Source organism: Sciurus vulgaris (assembly GCF_902686455.1).
Source record: "Sciurus vulgaris genome assembly, chromosome: 3".
Taxonomy (NCBI): Eukaryota; Metazoa; Chordata; class Mammalia; order Rodentia; family Sciuridae; genus Sciurus; species Sciurus vulgaris.
The window spans coordinates 160,265,967-160,285,688 of NC_136463.1; the positions used below are offsets into that span (position 1 = coordinate 160,265,967).

The 19,722-nt window shown below is 37.6% G+C and overlaps 1 protein-coding gene across 3 annotated transcripts in view; it reads right to left on the reverse strand.

Moving 5' to 3' along the window:
- PLEKHM3 (pleckstrin homology domain containing M3) overlaps positions 1-19,722 on the reverse strand; it is a 162,700-nt gene that overhangs the window by 15,570 nt on the left and 127,408 nt on the right. For all 3 annotated transcript variants that reach the window (XM_079130585.1, XM_079130586.1, XM_079130587.1), the window contains exon 7: positions 4,056-4,213. In XM_079130585.1, the coding sequence (XP_078986711.1) occupies positions 4,056-4,213 (158 nt within the window). The remainder of the gene's footprint in view (positions 1-4,055; positions 4,214-19,722) is intronic.

The following is a 19,722-nucleotide window of genomic DNA, read 5'->3' on the forward strand; positions in this document are numbered from 1 at the left end:
AGAAGCACATAATTTTTTCAAATTAATTTTAGCGGGTGTGCTGCAAAAAGATTTGGAGACCACAAGTAGAGAGAAAGAAATGACATATGATGGAAAAAGCACAGATGTCACAGTCAGACATATTTGGGATCAAGTTTTAGCCTTGTATGTTGGGGCAGTACCTAGATCAGTATTCTAGACCTGCACATGAAGCTCCCTAAATTTGTTTGAAACTGTGGAACCTGTTCTTTCTTACCTATGATGCATTTCACTCATGGACAATGAGCCCTTCCTCGGGCTCCAGGCCCACTTCCCTCTCCTGTGTTCAACTACAATTTAACATAACTGCTGATGGCTCATCTGTCCCTTTCTGGACGGCAAACTCTTTGTGAGCAAGAAGCATGCATGCCCACTGTGTCTCCAGCACCTGGACCAAGGCTCATATATAATAAGCTTGATAAATCACCTCTTGAAAGAACGCATAGTTCTAATAACTGTGGAATGCTTTTTACCCAGCTGTAAATATGCTATTCAAATGATATTTGGATCTAAAAGAATATTAAGAATATTTCTGAGGACACAGAGGTATTGAATTTAGCATATGGTCAAGGACACAAGGTCCTTGTGTCCTTGTGTCCTCATTACCTCATTCCTGAGATTTTTATATATCGATTTAAAAACATGCTTTAATAGGGAAAATTTCAAATATATTAAAAATATAATAGCATAGTAAATTTCTGTGTACCTATCATTTAGTTTAACAATTATAGATTTATGGCAATCTCTTTCAGTTACATCCACCCTCCTTAACCCTCATCAGATTTATTTTGAGTCAAACCTCAGACATTATAGTACTTCATTCATAAAATTTTCAGTTATACATAAATTTTAAAATTTACCCCACTATTCAATTTTATTTATCACATCCATTTAGTCACTATATCTTTATGAACATATTTTAAATGAGCAACTTAGTATCTGTGTGTGTGTGTGTGTGTGTGTGTGTGTGTGTGTGTGTGTTGCTGGGGATTGAACCCAGGGCCTTGTGCATGCAAGACCGGCACTCTACCAACTGAGCTATATCCCCAGTCCAACTTAGTATTTTTGACTAAAGGTGTTCTTTAATCAATCTTTGATTAATGTTTCCTTTTGCCTTTTCCCACAGACCTTATAAACTTCTCCCAGTATTTAACTGGAAACTGACCAAGAGGAAGCTTAATAGGTTCCTGAAAAGTATTACCAATCTGGAATTCCAGGGAAACTGGTCAGAGCTCCTTCTGACTCAGATATTTTTGCAAGTTTGAGGAACTGCATCTGGCCAAGGGAGAAGCAGGATTCCATATTCATATATATTCTCTCCTACTGGGTAAAGATCCCTATGAGCCCAGAGGTGTGATAATCTGGTTATTTTGGTTAGAATCCAGTACTAACTATGGCCACAGCTAACTTTGAGAAGTGATTCTTCTGGTGGTGACTTATAATCATATAAAGTCTTTGAGGATACACATTCTGGGACTTAAGCAAACCAAGTCTTAAAGGAGATTCTGAAGCACAGTCAGAGAGTAGCACCTCTGCCCCAGTCAAGGGACAAGTCTAGGGACTGAGGGCTTTAAAAATGTGTGTGAAACCCCATGCTCAGATCTTGGTTTCTACCGTCATTCTCCAATAAAAGGAACCAGGTCTCTTTGGACAGATGGTTGTATTTTGGATTAGGGTAAGAAATACAAGAGATAAGCATGAGCCTGGAGCAACTGGTAGTGCCAGAAAGCAAGAAAATGCTAACCAAACTCAACAAAAACCATCAAACAAACAAAAAAATGTGTTCCAAACAAAAACCCCACAAGGACTAGGGGTGTGTCAAAGGGACACAGGAGCCAACTGAGAGTGTGAATGGTCAAAGCTGGTGGAACAGTCTGAGCAATAAAGCAATATTGAATAATCTAAAGTTAAAAAAAGTATGCCTGAGGCCATACTGATAAGAATAAACAGTATGGAGAAAAGAGGAAGAGGAAGAACTTAGCAGTGGAGAAAGAGGGAGCAAATACTGTGGGGATTATCATGTTGATAGTATGAACCAATGATATGATGTCAAGAAAGTGGCACTTCACCCCTGTGATTTTCCTTTCCAGACCAATAAAACTCAATACGACCTTAAGAAAAATATCAGGCATTCCCCAACAGAGGGATTCTATAAAATGCCTAACTGGTACACCTCAGAACTGTCAAGGTCATCAAAAACAAGTAAAACCTGAGAAACTGTCATAGCCAAGAGGAGTGTAGGTAGATGTGACAACTAAATGTAATGTAGTATCCTGGAACAGAAAAAGGATATTAGGTAAAAATAAGGAAGTCTATAAAAAGTTATGACTTTAGCTATTAATATATCAATATTGGTTCATTAATTATAACATGTGTACCACAGTAGTGTAAGGTGTTACTAATAGGGAAACCGTGTATGTGGTATACGAAAACTCAGAGCTCTCTTTGTAAATCTAAAATTGATCCAGAGAGGTTTTATTAAAAACTGCTCAGCTTTGATCTTAGAGTAAAAAATTTATATGGACACATTTTCAAAAAGTTTAATAGACTTTTAAAGAACAGTTTACATATTTCACAGATACAGTTTTGCCACATTATGTATCTTCACCACCTGCCTTTTCCTCCATTATTAACATCTTCCATTTCCATGGTAGTGTGGTAAAATTGTTACAATTAATGAGCCAATGCAGATACATCGTTTCTAACTACAGTCCACAGTCTAAATGAAGGTTCACTCTGTGTTGTACAGTTCTTTGGGTTCTGACAAAAGTATAAGGTCACATACCTACCACTACAGTATTATACAAAGTAGGTTTTTTTTGTCCCCCCCCCCCACCCCCATGGTGCTGGAGATTGAACCCAGGGCTTTATGCTTGCAAGGCAAGCTCTCTACCAAGTGAGCTATATCCCCAGCCCTCATACAAAGTAGTTTCACTGTTCTACAAATCTCTTTCACCTAAGTCATCCCTCCCCAGCCCCATGCAGGGCTGTGTGGTGTACATTTTAAAAAAGTATCTAAACTCTGAACTATGGACTAAGTATTAGAGGCTGAACTCTGTGTGTGTGTGTGTGTGTGTGTGTGTGTGTGTGTGTGTATACCTATATGCCCAAGTGTTTATGTGTTCATATTTCCATGTGTGGGGTAACTCAAGTTCCTGAATGTTTACAAATAGTCTTTGGGTTTAAAAAGGAGGCCAAAAGGGCTGAGTCAACTCTTGCCATCTTAGCTCTACTCTACATGCTTCAACTTTCCCTGGCTGCCTGCCTCACCTTCTGTTCTGAACCACAATGTAAGTGAGCCTTGCAGGGTGGGAAATGAGCCATGACATTCATGGCCAAAGAAGCCAGTGCACACACACAAACAGTGTATATTTCTATTATGCTTTGGGGATGAAAGGAAAAGTGATATATATCATTTTGTGATTCAGGAAAAGCAGTAATAAAAACCCTGATCTCCAGTTAGTGGGGGGAAAAATCATCCATCAATCAATGGATGTGCTGATGTCCAAATATTGCTTTGGTTAGAAAAATAATCCCACAAAACTCCCACTTTTCTCTCCTTTGGGTCCTAAAACTTTCATCACCACACTGCAGTACATCTGTGGAGAAAAGCATATAGTGAGCAGGCAGCTGTTCACCAGGGTCCTCTAATTGTATTTCTAGCAGTTGATCCATTTTGGTCTTCCTCTGTGAGGGCAATTGCCATTGCCTATCACCTGACCCTGAAAAGGTGGTGAGGATCCTCCTTTCCCAGTCTTCCTTCTATATCTGAATCTGAACACTCTTCATTACATAATAAGGCAGAGTTGGGTGACGTTTCTTTGCAACTCTGTGATCTCATTCTGGATTAAGTAGCCAAGAAAGGGTTGGAAATAAAATAGAAAACCAAATGGTGAAAAACATTCTCTAAGAACAAGGCAAACCTGATCCAGGGTAAGAGGCAGAGATGAGGTTCTTGACTAAAAGTTGGCTGGATCTGACCAAATAAAACTGCATGACATACTCAGGTGTGTTTTGTAAGATAAGATATTCTGTACCTGCTTGTAGAAATATCCTCGAAAGGGTAGAGGATCTCTCCATTGTTACAGATTTCGCAGATGAACCCCTTCTGGCTACAAAGACTGCAGCTGTACACGTGTGAGGTGGCAAATTTAATGACCTTGCCCAAGAATGGAGCCAGCTTTCCCTCTATCACCTGCAGAAAGAGAAATGGAACAGGGAAGCAAATTCGTTGAGAACAGAAGGCTTACAGACACAGGAAAGGAATTCCTTTCCTTTACACAACAGGAAAACCTCTAATTATAATTTCTCAGCAACTCTGAGGAAGAAAAGACATAGTATTTTTACTCCAAAGAACTCTGGTTTAAACCACTGGAGGCTGGAAAATGAAGATGCTGAAACTTCTTTTGTATTTCTCTTTTTTTATAGTGTGGTGTAGGGGGTTGAGGACCAACAAATGGGAACTCCACTTGAATAGACCAACTTCACCATTGTGGTGTGAGAGCAGTGAGGTGGGTTTCCTAAAACAGATGGAAACATATAGGAAGAACGTGAATAATAAATCAATAAGATAGTTTTAAATCTGATAAATCTCTGATAAATCAATAAGATAGTTTTATCCTCATCTCCCCCTCAAACACAGCAAGTGTGGAAAGATGGGTTTCCTTACTGCCGGTGAGTGCAGTAATAGAAAGAGGCTGCAAGATGGCAGTTTGAGGGCCACTTGCAGCCTGTAAAAACAAACAAAAAACCCCAAAACTGTAGTGTTTTAAAAAATGAGCCAATTTGGAGCTGGATGTGGTGGCACATGCCAGTAATCCCAGTGACTCAGGAGGCTGAGGCAGGAGGATCACAAGTTTAAGGCTGGCCTGGGCAACTCAGCGAGAACAAACAAAAAGTGTTGAGGATGTAGTTAAGTGGTGGCGCACCTGCCCAGCAGGTGGGAGGCCCTGGGTTAGTCCCCAGCACAAAATGAAAAAAAAGCCAATTTAAAAATTGGGAGATTGCACACAAAAACCCAGATTTTTAACCTTATTTTAAAAACCACAAGAAAGACTGTTCTAAATTCTGACCTGATGCTGACCTGGTTCTGAGCAGGGTTTGCCTGCTCCCCTGGTCCCCACCAGGACCTGGTGTCTTGCATCTGCTGCTCCTCCACCTCACCTGTAAATACTGGGGAGTTTGGAACTCATGGTCAGTCAGACCCCTCATCACTGAACTAAATTCATGGGCTTCAAAGACTTCAGCACTTCACATACTAACAAGATAAGATCTGCCTTTACTTCCCTCTCATTAATGCATAAGCATACACAGGCAGATTTTGATAGAAGAAGAAAATGAAGATTGGATTTAATCTGGAAATAGCTGGATGCCTTCTTTCATTGTTAGAATTATAATTTACATTGTTAGAATTATCATTTACACGTGACATCTGAGGGAAATGTCCACTGAGAAATCATAATGTCAAGGTGACTAAGTAGTAATGACTGGGAATAAAAAATAAAAGACAGAGAATGTAATCATGCCCTTTACAAAACGATGAAGCTATACTGCAGCTAGAAACTGAGATCGCTCTTAAACATCAGGACAATGCCATGGTGTTTTCAAATCATTAAAACAATGGAAAACTCTGGGCAATAGAACACATCAGAGAAGCAATCTGCTCCTTTGTATAAAGTCATGTCTTTGCATTTTTAGAAACAGTTAATGAACATTATTTTTGCACTAAAATGCAGAAAGTGAACAGAAAAAAAAAATCATGATTATGGTTTTGTAATTGTGGAATTATTTTCCTTAATAAACAGGGTAGAAAATATCCTGTTTTTTGAGTCAGGCAAGTGTTTTCCACCATTGCTCAACTTATTCTCCCCTCCAAAACCTTTAGGAAGTTGTGGATGGACCTCCTTTCATTTCTGTTCTTTGTGGACCAATGACTCTAATAAACCCCAATTTTAAGCATGCTCCTAATGCCAACACATGACACATGCTTTCTAAGAAATAACCACTACTAAATCATATACCGAACCATCATTAAATGCTTCCCAATGTGTCATGAAGTATTTTCTAAACTGTGGTAATGATACTGCAGTTGAATTTAGTTTTCCTTATTTTATTCCACTCTAAACAACCAAGCCTAATGACTCATTTAAAGAGAGACAACAAAATTTTGAACAGTATGGAAACCAGCTGAGTAGAGAGGATGAGAGAAGCTGGGTGGGGAAGTGTATGCCTATAATCCCAGTGGCTTAGGAGGCTGAGGTAGGAGGATCGCTAAGTTTAAAGCCAGCCTCAGTAATGGCAAGGTGCTAAGCATATCAGTGAGACCTTGTCTCTAAATAAAATATGAAATAAGGCTGGGGATATGGCTCAGTGGTTGAGTGCCCCTGAGTTCAATCCCCAGTTACCTCCCCACCCCCCACCAAAAAAAAAAAAAAAGAGGATGACAGAAGACCTTGAGGAAGACATGAGAGTTTTCATCTGGATGTAAAGGAGAAGACTGAGCATCTTTCCATGAAGCTTTTTGTCTATCTAGAAGGCTTCACTGGGATAAAGAGTATGAACATTTTGAAGGCTCTCGTAATATTTCACCAACTGTACAGTGCCATTCCTATTTAGGGACTTTAATGAGCTTTTTAAAAATTCATTTGAGAATTTCTACCAAAGAACCTACTATATGTCTGCATTTTATTAAAACGTCATTTATTATTACTTAATAAAAGCCAGTTTTGTTACTTGCATACCATTCCCATGTATTATGGGTTAAACTTTTGAATAATATTTTTGTTAACTTTTGCTGAGCTATAGAACATACTGACATTTCTGTTCATCTTACATAGGACCATATACTGCATTTTCATCAATGCTAGTCATTTTCAGGTGATTTTATCGGGTTTTAAGAAAGCAAAAAACTGATTCCTTCCTTTCTAATACTATGCCTCTTGCTTAAGTTTCATGTCATACTGCATCATCTAGGACTTCTAAATAAGTCTAATAGGACTTATTAAGGAATAATAATGTCAGTGGTCATTCTTATTATTTCATTGGAAATTTGAATTTAAAGTACAAAATCTGCTGCGAATGACTCATCAAATATCCTGTCATTCACCACATTTTATTGATTTCCTTCTCTCTCTTTTAAATAACAGCTTTATGGAGAGATCATTCACAAACCATACAATTCCACTATTTAAAATCTGCAATTCAGGGCTGAGGATGTAGCTCAAGGTAGAACACTTGTCTAACATGTTTGAGGCCTTGGGCTGAATCCCTAGCACTGCAAAACAAACAAAAAAACCCAAAAACAAAAACAAAAAATCTCTCCACATGCTAAAATTTGATCGTCCTTAGTTTCTTCATGGCAGCACTGCTATAATCAATTTTAGAACATTTCACCAACTGTCCTCTAAACCCCCATACCCATTAGTAATTACTCCCCATCTTTTCCTGTTATTTCTTTCTCTATAAATTTGCCTATTTAATACAAATAGAATCACAGAACATGTGGGGTTGTTTTTGTGTGTGTGATTCTCTTTTCAGTGTCTCCATTGTAAGTCTCTTTTTTCCATCCTACCCCAGACTCTTTTTTTTTTTTGCGGTGCTGGGGACTGAACCCAGGGCCTTGTGCTTGCAAGGCAAGCACTCTACCAACTGAGCTATCTCCCCAGCCCCCTACCCCAGACTCTTATTATCCCTCTCTAGATTAACAAAATAATCTAGTTGTAGACATCACTTCATAATGTATTATCTTTTTCTCTCAAACCTTTGGTGAATTATTGTTTAATCATTAAACAAAACTCTCCCACATTCATTTCATAAAATTTTACTGAGTTAATAAGTCTCAGACATCTGATATAAGAATAAATGGCACAAAACTGGAATTTGCATTTTGTGTGGTATGCAAGAGTTCCATAAATTAACTCTACACTATTGGTACCAACTTATTTCCCATTTCTCAAAAACTCATATTCTGCTATAAGCAAAATTTCCCTGCACAGAGTATGATTTCTCTTGCCCCTGAGTCTTCACTCATGTCATCTTCTCTATTGATAGTTTTACTTCTTAACGCTTATTTAAATTTTACACAGGCTTCATGGCTCAGGTCTATTCTGGTTTGATCTGGAAAGCTATCTTTGACTACTTCAGCCTCAGAGATCTCTTATGCTTATCTTTAGATATTTACTTTCACATCAAAATATTTAATATAGAACTGCATGCTGTTTTGTACTCTATGCTATTGTTTAATATGTGAGAGGTCTGCTTATTTGATTCTATTGACCATACAAAAATAATGATATTTGATCATTTATACCTAAAAATCTGGAAAATTTACATGGGGCAACCTAAAAAAAAGGGAACTTGCTTGAGGGGAAAGAGTCCCTCCCTGTCAGGCACCCGAGTTCTTGTCGACTGACCAAGAATGCACTTCTGTCCCTTCCTGTGGCTGTTGGCAGTCATATTTTGGGGTTATCTTTGTGTCAAACCATTTTTAGTGACTCTGCTATGGTTTAGGGAGAAGCATAAATAGGGCATGGGCCAGGTGACAGATCACTTTTTCAGGAATCCTTTTTGCTTCTTTATACTTGATTAATTGCCATTCTTATTTGTCACCTTAAGTTGGTGGCCATGTTTCAGTGGCTGAAGTTGCTGGAATTTTTGTTGTTGTTGTTGTTCTAGAAAAGTGAGGTAATATTCTTAAGTTTAATTTTAGAAATTATAAACATTCCTTTAATATTATAGAAAGGAAAACCTTATAATTTTCCAGGGGTAAGATGTATTTAAAAGGTTTAAATCTTGTCTCTGAATATGACTACTGGCAGCACTGGGAACAGAATCCAGTTATTCTGGTTTCTGGTCTAGAAGTTTCATCATTATGAAAAGTGGGCTCAGGTATGCTATCTTCCAGGGCTTTTTTTTTTTTTTTTTTTTAAATAAGATATATCATATTTGAATGACTGCTCAAAAATAAATCAAGTGTTGTGTCTTCGACAGCCTCCCCTCCACTGCCCCAAGAACCTTGCACTATTCACGCCATGCCCTAACCTTAAGGTTAAGGCCCTATCACACAGGCAATAGAAGAGGGTGCCTTCAAATAAGTTCAAAGCTCAAGGAGCCTAATACCATCAGGTTCTAGGTGAAAAGAAGAATAGAAAAGAACTTCCAGTATGCCACTGGACCTGGAAAATGACAACAGGTGGGGCAAAGTCCAATGGGGTCTCCTGACCAAGAACACAGCTCTGAGAAAGGTCAGACTTAAGAACTCTGCTCTGTCCACCCTAAGCTGGTGTGCCTCACCAGAGTGACAGTAGTCCTCTATAGCAGTATGGAAGGAAATCTTTCTGACTGTGTATTCATGCTGGATTTGACCAGGAAATTATAATTTTACTGAGAGTAAGCCAGGACTGAGCAGAGCAAAGTAAACCACAAAAGTATCTCCTCAATAAAATTGGCCAAAACTTTTTTTTTTTTTTAATGCACATATATAACCACAGGACGGTTTAGTCTTCTGAACAACTTAGATGTATCTTCCAGGGCATGGTAGTTTGACTCATTACATCTCCTAAAGAGGATGACATTAAAGATCTTTAAATATCCCATCAGAACTTCATTGTCTCTGGGAAGCAATGAAAGCGAGTGCAATAAGAAAAGCTGACTTTGGTACAAATTCTAGCTCATTGATTTTCCAGCTGTGAGACTTTGGCAAATTATTTAACCGCTTTGAGCCTCAGTTTTCTCAACTGAAAAACTAGGATAATATCTACCTTGCAGGGTTGAGGGGGGATCAGATTCAATACACTGGAAATACCAAGCACAGTGTCTGACTTAGAGCAAGTGGTCAATAAATAACAGTATTTCTAACAATTCAAGTGGAAAATTTCTATGATTTGTTCATTTCTCCTTGCAGACACTTGAGATTTATAGTGAGTAAGAAAACAAAGTGTGAACTTCATACATCACTATTTTAAAGGCATCAAATTGTTACACAGTTTGGATGATATCAGTAGAAATTAAGGTAAAGCCATATAATCCACTTCCCTGGTATTGCTGTAAATAAGAGAACAGAGCTCGGACAAGCACACTTTGGCCAATGCCAAAATGCTGGAGGGAAACACTTGGCACATCTCAAACTCAACTGGAATCACTAGCATAAGATGACATCTTTGTAACACCTGGAAATTATCCTTCTTACTCTTTTCCTGTTTGTAATCCAATTAGTCACAGGTTAATATAACTTTATAACAACCCATCAAAAAATGCAAGAACACTTCATCTTTAGCATTAGAAGGCTGGTGGTTTTAGTTAACCAGCCTAGTTAACTGGATAGGTCTTGAGCAATGGAGAAATAGACCTCTGAGATGATGTTTATTTCTCCATTTATTTTGCCCAAAGTACATAACTGTATGAACAAAATCACAACAAAGTAATCAGCAGAAAACATGTGTAGTTCCCCTGCCCCCAATCTCCTCTGCTCCCTGCTCTCAACCTCCTCCACCTTCTTCATATATCAAACTGCCTATCTCCTTGAGCAAAGGTATATGTCCAAACAGGAGAAAAAGAGTTTGTTTCTGTTTTCCATTTAACTTAATTTCTTATTCTAAGGAAGGTACTGGTCTGATTCATTTACTTGGGGAATGTGCATGTATGACTATTTCAGAGGTATCCTACTGACTAGATGTTAAAAGAATATACAGTTTCATTTGTAATTTAAAATTATGTCATCACAATTGTGGGACAAAGACAAAATGAGCATTGAGCAGATATCTTCTCCCATCATTTCAGGTATTTCCAGAACTCAAGGGACTGTCAAATACCACCTTCCACAATCCAGTCCACTGACATACCAAATACGCTTATCCTTCCTGTGCAAAGGCAGTTCACGAAAGCTGCCTGGTTGAACTTCCAGCTTGGGGATACACATTTTCCCCTTTTTCTATTCTGGTCAAGATGGTCAGCATTGGAATTTGAGGCCTATGGCTTTCTTGCAGACTAAGACAACAGACTTTATTTGATTTACTTTCTTGCACACCAATCAAAAATTACAATTAAGTTAAAAAATAACCTAGTGCTGCCTTCTCCAAACCACAGTTTCAGAAACAGCTGCTTATTACTCATGTGTGGCACCAGGAAATTGCAGTGTCATGTTCAAGGTCTGAAGCCAATAGAGCTTTGTGGGATTGGGAAAAGGGCACAAATGATTCTTTTATGTTGGTTTACCTTCGCTCCCTTGGTACCACCACAAAATTCAAAATCTACAGGGGAAAAGAAACAGAGCACTAGTAACTTGGACCAGAAAAAGGACAGAAAAGTCTCTTTCTCATCAAATTTCTTTACGTATTGGCTAATTCCCTTCCTCTGAGTAGTCAAGTTACCTTCCATTTCAAAATGAGTCATTCTGAACAACTAGTGAGAATACTCAGACAAGAAGCTGCTGCACTTGACAAATGGCTCCCTCTAAAAGTCTAGTCAAAATACTCAATTTATGTTGAACAAAGTCACCTGCCACTCACTAGGAATGTGTCAGCTTGATGAAATGAAAGAACCAATATTGCCATATATTGCAAAATAATTTCGAGTATAATCACATTTGCTTACCCAGACAACCATGAAGCCTTGTGGTTTGTGTGCCATTTCTCAGCATAATTAGGTGGATAAAGTCTAGTGACCAAGGCCAGGTGAGTTCATGGGAATGTGGGAAAAATGAGTTCATGGATTCTGCCCAAGTATGAAAACCCTAACAGGCAGTGTACTCTCTGTGTGCATCCTCATTCAGTTCTAAAGTGTATTTCTTCCATCCACAAATTGCTAAAAATTGAAAATAAAAAGCATAACATCAAAAGTTTATGAGATACTTCTATTTCAATAAGTTGATTAAAACTCCATTTTCCTACAATTAACCTTCGAGTTTCTTATCATAGCTCAATGGGGGATATTTGTTCATAAATACAAAACTATCTCTTCTCTAATTACCCGTTCTCCATTTTGCCCTATCCATTATGAGTTGGCTGAATAGGACTTAGATTTTGGCTACTCAAGCACTCTGCTGAGGATTAAGTCAACCAATTAGCTCTTATCTGATCTTCTTTTATTTAAAATTTGTTCTAATCAGTTATACATGACAGCGGAATGCATTTTGACACATAGTACACCAATAGAGCACAATTTCTTCTTCCTCTGGCTGAACATGGTGCTGAGTCACACCAATAGTGTAATCATACATGTATATAGGGTAATAGTGTCTGACTCATTACACTGTCTTTCCCATCTCCACACTCCCCCCTTCTAAAGGTGACAATTTCTACTAAGACTTTGGAAACTATGTGATAAGTTGATGTTGTTTAATGTAATTGGGTAGATTTGTGAGTGGCCATAATCATTCCTATTACATTATATTTTGTTTCCTGCTGGAAACTAAGTCTTAGGGGATAAAAGACAAAGGAATTTCAATTTCAATTATCTTCAAGGGTTAGAACGGCAAAGACAAAGCCAGAGTACAAATTTCTTATTCAGGAAAATACATGGGATGGGACTTATTTCAGTTTTTCTGTCCTTAAGTGCCTCAAAGGGGTGTGACTCAGGCAAGCTATAACTTTATAGAACTTTAATGAAGCATCTACAAAGGGTAAGGACAATAATGTGGTTCAAATGTTTTGAGCCTAAAACAGACCATATGGTCTGAGATAGGTGCATATGTATTATATATGGGGAAAATAGATTAAAATGATTCAAACTGAGACAGTTCCAGAAAATTCCCAAGGATGATCAGAGTTTTGCTTCTTTGTTGGGTTTATGTTTGAAAGAAATTTGATTTGTCTTTATTATTCATTTTGGCTCTTGTTATAGCATTACTGATTCATTGACTAGTAAATGAGAAGAAGCCCAAAATATGTGTACGTGTGTGTATTAGTGGTTGAATTACTGGGAAATTCATAAAGTAACACAAAATTCTGTGACCAAAAATAGGTTTGCCATCAACTTAAATCCTAATATATTTACCAAAATTGGAGAAGTAACTTTATTAGAAAGGGAAGCAATTACATTGGAAAAAAAACAAGGCAAAACAAAGCAACTCCCTGCACATGTGTGTATAGGAAAAACTGAAGATGGCTTCTCAGAGAGGACTTCAGTGGTGACATCTTAACAGAGACATCTTAACAGAAGTTGCTTTTAAAGAGACAGAGAATAGAAGAAAAGAAAAGTAACATTGATCCTATAAGGGAATGAGCTGTAAGAGTCAGGAAACATGAAGGCCAAAAGCAAAGAAGGGAAGGAGCTATAGGGAAAGAATGATAGGGGAAAAAAGTTATAAAGCCTAGAGAAAGACAACACACGTGTCTCTCCCAAAGAGAGACAAAGAGGATGAAGCTGATTGAGATTTGAAGTGGGAGTTAGAAATCTTGGTTTCTGACAGGTGCAATGGCGCATGCCTGCAATCCCAGTGATTCTGGAGGCTGAGGTGGGAGGACTGCAAGTTCAAGGCCAGCCTCAGCAACTTAGTGAGACCCTGTTTCAAAATAAAATAAAAAATAAAAAGGGGCTATAGCTCAGTGGTAAAGCACCCCTGAGTTAAATCCCTAGTACGGAAAAAAAAAAAAAAAAAAAAAAAAAAAAAAAAGAAAGCAAAAGAGAGAAAGAAAGAAATCTTGGTTTCTATTTTCAACCATGTCCCCAGTAAAGCTGTATGACCTTGTATGACCTTTTCTTTCTTTCTTTTTTTTGTATGACTTTTCTTGTAGGTCACATAACTTCTCCATGCCTCAGTTTCCTCATTTACAAAATAAACTGATTGTGCTAAGTCATTCAAAACTAAGTGATCAATAAGGATCCCTTTCAGTTTGAACATTCTATGATTTTATGATTAATGAACAGAGAAAACATCAAAAGAAGATGTTGAATAGCCCTAGGAATGTAGAAAGGGAATATCTGGGGAGATAGATAAAAGGTGAGTTTAACCAGACTAATTAGAAGATACCCCAGGAAATTTTTAACAGAAGTGAAATAATGTCACCAGCTTTTTATTCCCCTGCTTGCTGAGTGCCATTCAAAGAGGGAAGTAAGGCCTTTTGAATCATCCCCTCACAGGTGTGCAACCAGATATCAGTTTTCCTCTGCAAATCTCTTCCTCTCATCAATGCATTTAATTAGTCAATGTTTAGATAGCACTTTGGGGACGAAAAGTACAATATAAGCACTCAACATTATTACTACTTAACAGCTTTTATGGGACCAGCAATGACTGAGATTAAATGAGAAACTAAAGTGGATTCCAGGCTAGAAGCCTATGGTCTGAGAAGCTTCCAGGTCACTGATGAAGAGAAGCAAACCCTGTCCATAAACTGAAATAGGTGCTCTTTTTAGCTTGCATTTCATTGCCGATGACAGTTGGTAATCTTTATTCTTTGCCTCAAGGTGTTGACAAGTAGTAAACACCACTCACAACACAGTGAGTGGTTATGATTCCACAATCCTGTTTTTCTAGGACAGTATCTGGAGTGTTGTTAGTGTCCCTGTGTCTGGGTATGTATACCCAGGATATAAAATCAAATATGTAGGAATTTTGTGTATAATAAAGTGGGGACAGATACATTATTTAACAAGTGGTGCTGGGGAAACTGGTTAGCCATCAGGGGAACACTAAAGCTGAATTCCTAATTTGTGTCATAAAAATTGTAATTCCTGATAAAACGAAGATTTAAATACTAATAGAAAGTCATATAGGTATTTTTAAGTTCAAAAAGATAGAGAAAAATATTAGAAAAACATTTATGTGAAATAAATATTTTATAATATTAGAAGATACATGAGTGATAAATGTGAATGAGATAAAAATTCATACAAGACAAAAAACCATTTACAAAATAAAATGATAAAAATTTCCTATTTATATGAAGAAAGTGCCATTTCATTAATACACAAAGAGCTCTCTTTCAAATTAACAAGAAAAAGACCAACAATATAATTTAAAAACAGGTTAAGTAGGTAATTCACAACTACAAATGGCCAATAGCAATATAAAAGAAATGCTCAACACCGCTTACTATGGAAAAATAGAAATTAAAACAACCATTTTATTTCTATTAAATTGGCTAAAATTAAAAATATTAATAGAAAATTAATATAGGTACAGGAAAAGATACTGTCAAGATACTGAGTAAAGGTACAAACTGGTTCCACCTTTTCAGAAAGAAACTGGTAGTGTCTATCAAACTGTAAAACAAGCCTACCCTTTGACCTTGCCATCTTAATTTAATGAATTTACATAAAACACATTCACACAGTGCACAAGGAGATGCGAAGTCGTTCACAGCAGCATGTTCCTAACAAAGGCACAGGTTAAACCTGCAACCAAGTAAAATGAACTGAGGTTTAAGTTACCAAATTTAACTTACCCAGCTTAAACCTAAATTATCTTATGTATCAAGTAACTTTATACTATGTAGCCGATAAAAAGAATGAGGTAAATCTTTATGTGTACAGAATGTGTATATATGCCAAATGTCCATAGTATACTGCTGCTGTAAAGAGGTCGAGTCAGAGAAGGTAGTAAAGTTTGATTCCACTAAAAAAATATTTGTAAATGTGAAGAACTGTCTGGAACGACATAGAACAGCTATTAAAAACTACCTCTGTAGAATGAGAAGTAGGTGAGAGAACAGACTTTAAAAATATAATTATGGAAAAAATATATAATTCTGGGGTTGGGGTGGTAGCTCAGTATGTAGAGCGCTTGCCTAGCATGTGTGAAGTACACCCCCCCACACACAACACATTTCTGTATTTAATTTTTAAATAACGAATATCAATTGTCACTTTTATGTGTTCAAATCATAAAATACACAATGACAGCTCTACAAAGCACGATTGTAGAAATACACAATTTGCATTGCATATATGTAAATATTAAAAACTCTTCATTTTTGTTTTCTATAACCTGTGTTTTCACTTTTTCCTAACAGCATTTTTATTTTTATAAAATTTCCTTTCAGTGAATCTGTCATGACTACATCAGGCCTGATGCTTGTATCTAAGGAGACCTGCCTGCCTTATCCGTTTTTTTACTTATGAGTTTTCCAGGTTTTGAAAGGTAACATTGCCCATTGAATTAGAGTGACTTATACGAAATGCAAAGTGTCAACAGCCATATCTAATACCAGGCAATTTAAAGTTGGATTTGTTTACATAATTATCACTTAATTCTAGACATTTAATATTATCTCTCTAAACACTAGACTGGGAGTTAGTAAGTAAGCAATCAGTTGGGATGAATATTGTGTTTTCTAACAATTAGCTTAAATATTTTAAAAATGCCCTCTTTTAGCTAAGATCCACCTCTGCTCGGCCAGTGGTTTTTCCTTCTTCCCTAGTCAGAGATGACCTATTCTCACTGGCTCCATGCCCTCAGGCACACTACTTGATCTAGATCACCTGGTTGGTCAGGTAAGTTGTATTAGTTTCAGACTGTGTTTTTGTAATGAACATTAAAAGGAGGAGAAACCATATTGGTATCAGATTTTGAAATTCATTTCCCTTCCATTGAGCGGTTACAATATTTCTGTGCAGGGGAAGTATGTTACCTGATTCCAAACTAAGTTTCACCACTTAGTCTGATGTTAATCCAAGAATAAGTCAACGAACAGACTGGCCTGCACCAGACTTTGCCTGAAGAAAGAAATGGTTTTACAACAGGGGGACATTCAGAGGTAAGATAAGGTTCAAAGTGAAAAGTATTTTGAGTATCATTCCCACCTGGGACATGTTGAGAGGTTTGGTAAAATCTAAATAGAAAAGGATCCTATTTAGGAAGGAGGCCAGTAGGTAGCCAATTTTCTACAGGGATGGGGGTGGACAGTCTGTGACCTAGACTAGCACCTAATGTCCCCGGATGGTTCCAAGTGTCTGACTGTTGCTTCTTGAGCATCTCTGTACAGGGCCAGGAGAGATAGTTGTCATTCAGGTTCATCTGCAATTGGTATTAGCTCTAGCAAAGGGTAATCTCAACCAGGACAGCATTTTGTATGAGTTGGAGAGGTTTCAGTGTTCTTGTGCTCCCTGTCCTCCATGAGAGTGGGTAACTGAAGAAAGACTTTACTAAGTCCCTCCCCGTCCATTTTCTTTTTGAAGAGAACTTAGCTAACTGAAACCCCAAGCAGTTGTGGACTAGCTTATGTAAACTAGGAGAAAACGTTCATTGGTTATCTCTTTTAAAAGTATACATTTCCCTTCTCTCTCTCGCGCTCTCTCTCTCTCTCTCTCTCTCTCTCTCTCTCTCTCTCTCTCTCTCTCTCCAGTGCTTGGGTTTAAACCCAGACCTCACATATGCTAGGCAAGTGCTCTACCACTGAGCTAGGTGCACAAGTCTTAAGTACATATCTCAATAAATTATAAGGTGCGCATGTGAAACTTTCATCTGTTCCCTTGGTCTCCAGTTTCAAACACTCCAACCTATTTTCTATGCTGTCACCAGAAGGATCTTACTAAAATATAGAGTTGGCAATATAGTGATAGTAATAATAATAGTAATAATAATGACATTAGCAACAATCACCACCATCCCCATAGCAGTAATAGATTGCTGAATGGGTGCCAATCACCTTCCTAAGCTTTTTTTTCAAAATTCTTTTTTAGATGTCAATGGACCTTTATTTTATTCATTTATTTATATGTGGTGGTGAGAACTGAACCCAGTGCTTCACACATACTAGGCAAGTGCTCTACCACCGAGCCACAACCCCAACCCCTGTTCTAAGCTTTTAATTAATTATCTACTTTAAGATAATATGTGCAAAGTGCTTAGAACATTAGTAGGCATTCAGTGAGCATTAAATAAATAATAAAAATTATTACTATTATTCATTAAATTCCTAAAAAAGTCAGTGTCTATCATTACCAATGTGTAGGAGATAAAGCTGAGGCTTAGAAGGCTTATATGTCCAAGGTCACTGAGCTGGAAGTGTGCTGTAGGGGGCTGGACCCCCAGAGGCCAAGCCCTAATCACTAAGCTTTAATGTCTTGAGCTGGCATTTCTTTAATGAAAAATATCTCAAGTCTTCTACCCCTACAGGATGAGGTGTTAACTTCTTCACTTGCCTTTTGTGCTTGGTACAGCTATTTTTCCATACTGGTTTTCAATCTTTATCTACCATGCATCCATTTTCTGTTCTCATGATGCCTGATTATTCCCTAGAAAAGTTAAGATTGTTAACAGCTATCGTTTATTGCTATTTTCATATAAGCTCTCAGTGCTTTTTGTAGTCTTTTTTCCCAACTCTTACCGTGACTTTCCACAATAGGTACTATTACACTAGTTTTACAGATAAGTAAACTGAGACATAGAACCATTAGACACTTTATCAAGGGTCATATGTTTTCTCTCATATGTGGAAGCTAGAGAGAAAAAGGCAAAAAAGGGGACTCATGAAAATTGAAGATCAGTAGAATAGACAATGAGGATCAGGGAAAGGGAGGTACAGGGGAATGAAACAGATCAATGTATGCTATGTGCACATATGATTATAGCACAATAAATCCACTATTAAGTAAAATTATAATGTAACAATTTAAAAAAAAATGCAAGATTAGGGATTTTATGGTCAGAGGGTCAATATGCATCCTAACTAGAATCTGAAACTCAGGTCCATCTGATCTCAATGCTTGATCCTTGCTATCCTACCACAGTTCCTCTCACACCTGGCTCAAATGTCACCTCATTTCCAAGGCATATTTGACATTGGTTCCCAGTTTGCCCCATCTTGCTCCGCCACCATCCACAAGTCTAAACAAATTATTTGTTAAGGAGAAATGGCTTTTGTTCCATATCTATTTTAGGCCTTACTACATTCAACCTTTGTATTAAAATAGCTAAAACTGGCTGGACACAGTGGCACATGCCTATAATCCCAGCTACTTGGGTGGCTGAAGCAGGAGGATCACAAGCTCAAGGTCAGCCTAGACTACTTAGTAAGATCCTGTCTCGAAATTAAAAAAGAAAAAGAAAAAGGGCTGGGAAGTATCTCAGTGGCAGAGAGCTTGCCTAGCATGGCCAAGGACCTGGGTTCAATTCCCAGAACCACAAAAAACAAAACAAAACAGACCCAACGATATTCCTAAAACATTTCTACTGCAGGTCTTGGTTCCAAACATTTAAATTGTAACTCTGTCCAAACAAAACGGACAGTCTTTAACCAGCTGGGGTTACGATCTAAGGGTAAGAACACAGAGGGCAAATGGAGAAGTGGCTGCCAGCCAAGCACTGCAAGTAAGGGCTTTAGGAGGACGTGCGGGACGTGCGTGATTCCTGGGTGATGAGCAGTCAGCTCTTTAAACATGAGGACAACAGAGGGTAAATTCTGTGGGTAGCCAAAAGGCCATAATGGGCAATTTTTGAATTGATCTGGAAAAGCATTTTCTCACTGGAATAGCTAACATTCTTGTTGATAATGAGCATAAAAATACATAAATACTGAATATTTGATACTTGTTCAGCTTCTTCTGCACATCAAAAGTGGATATTAGTGTACAATCTGTAAGTCTCATAATTTGACAGAAAGTGGTGGGGTCTGCAACTGCTTCTTGACAAGTTTTGGCAACATTTGGTTTTGATCATTCAATCTTACTTAGCATTGTAAAATAAGTTAATTCTTTTACTAGTCTTACAAAAAATAAACAACATGTATGTTTCTTTTAAGCCACAAACTAAAAATTCCCATCATT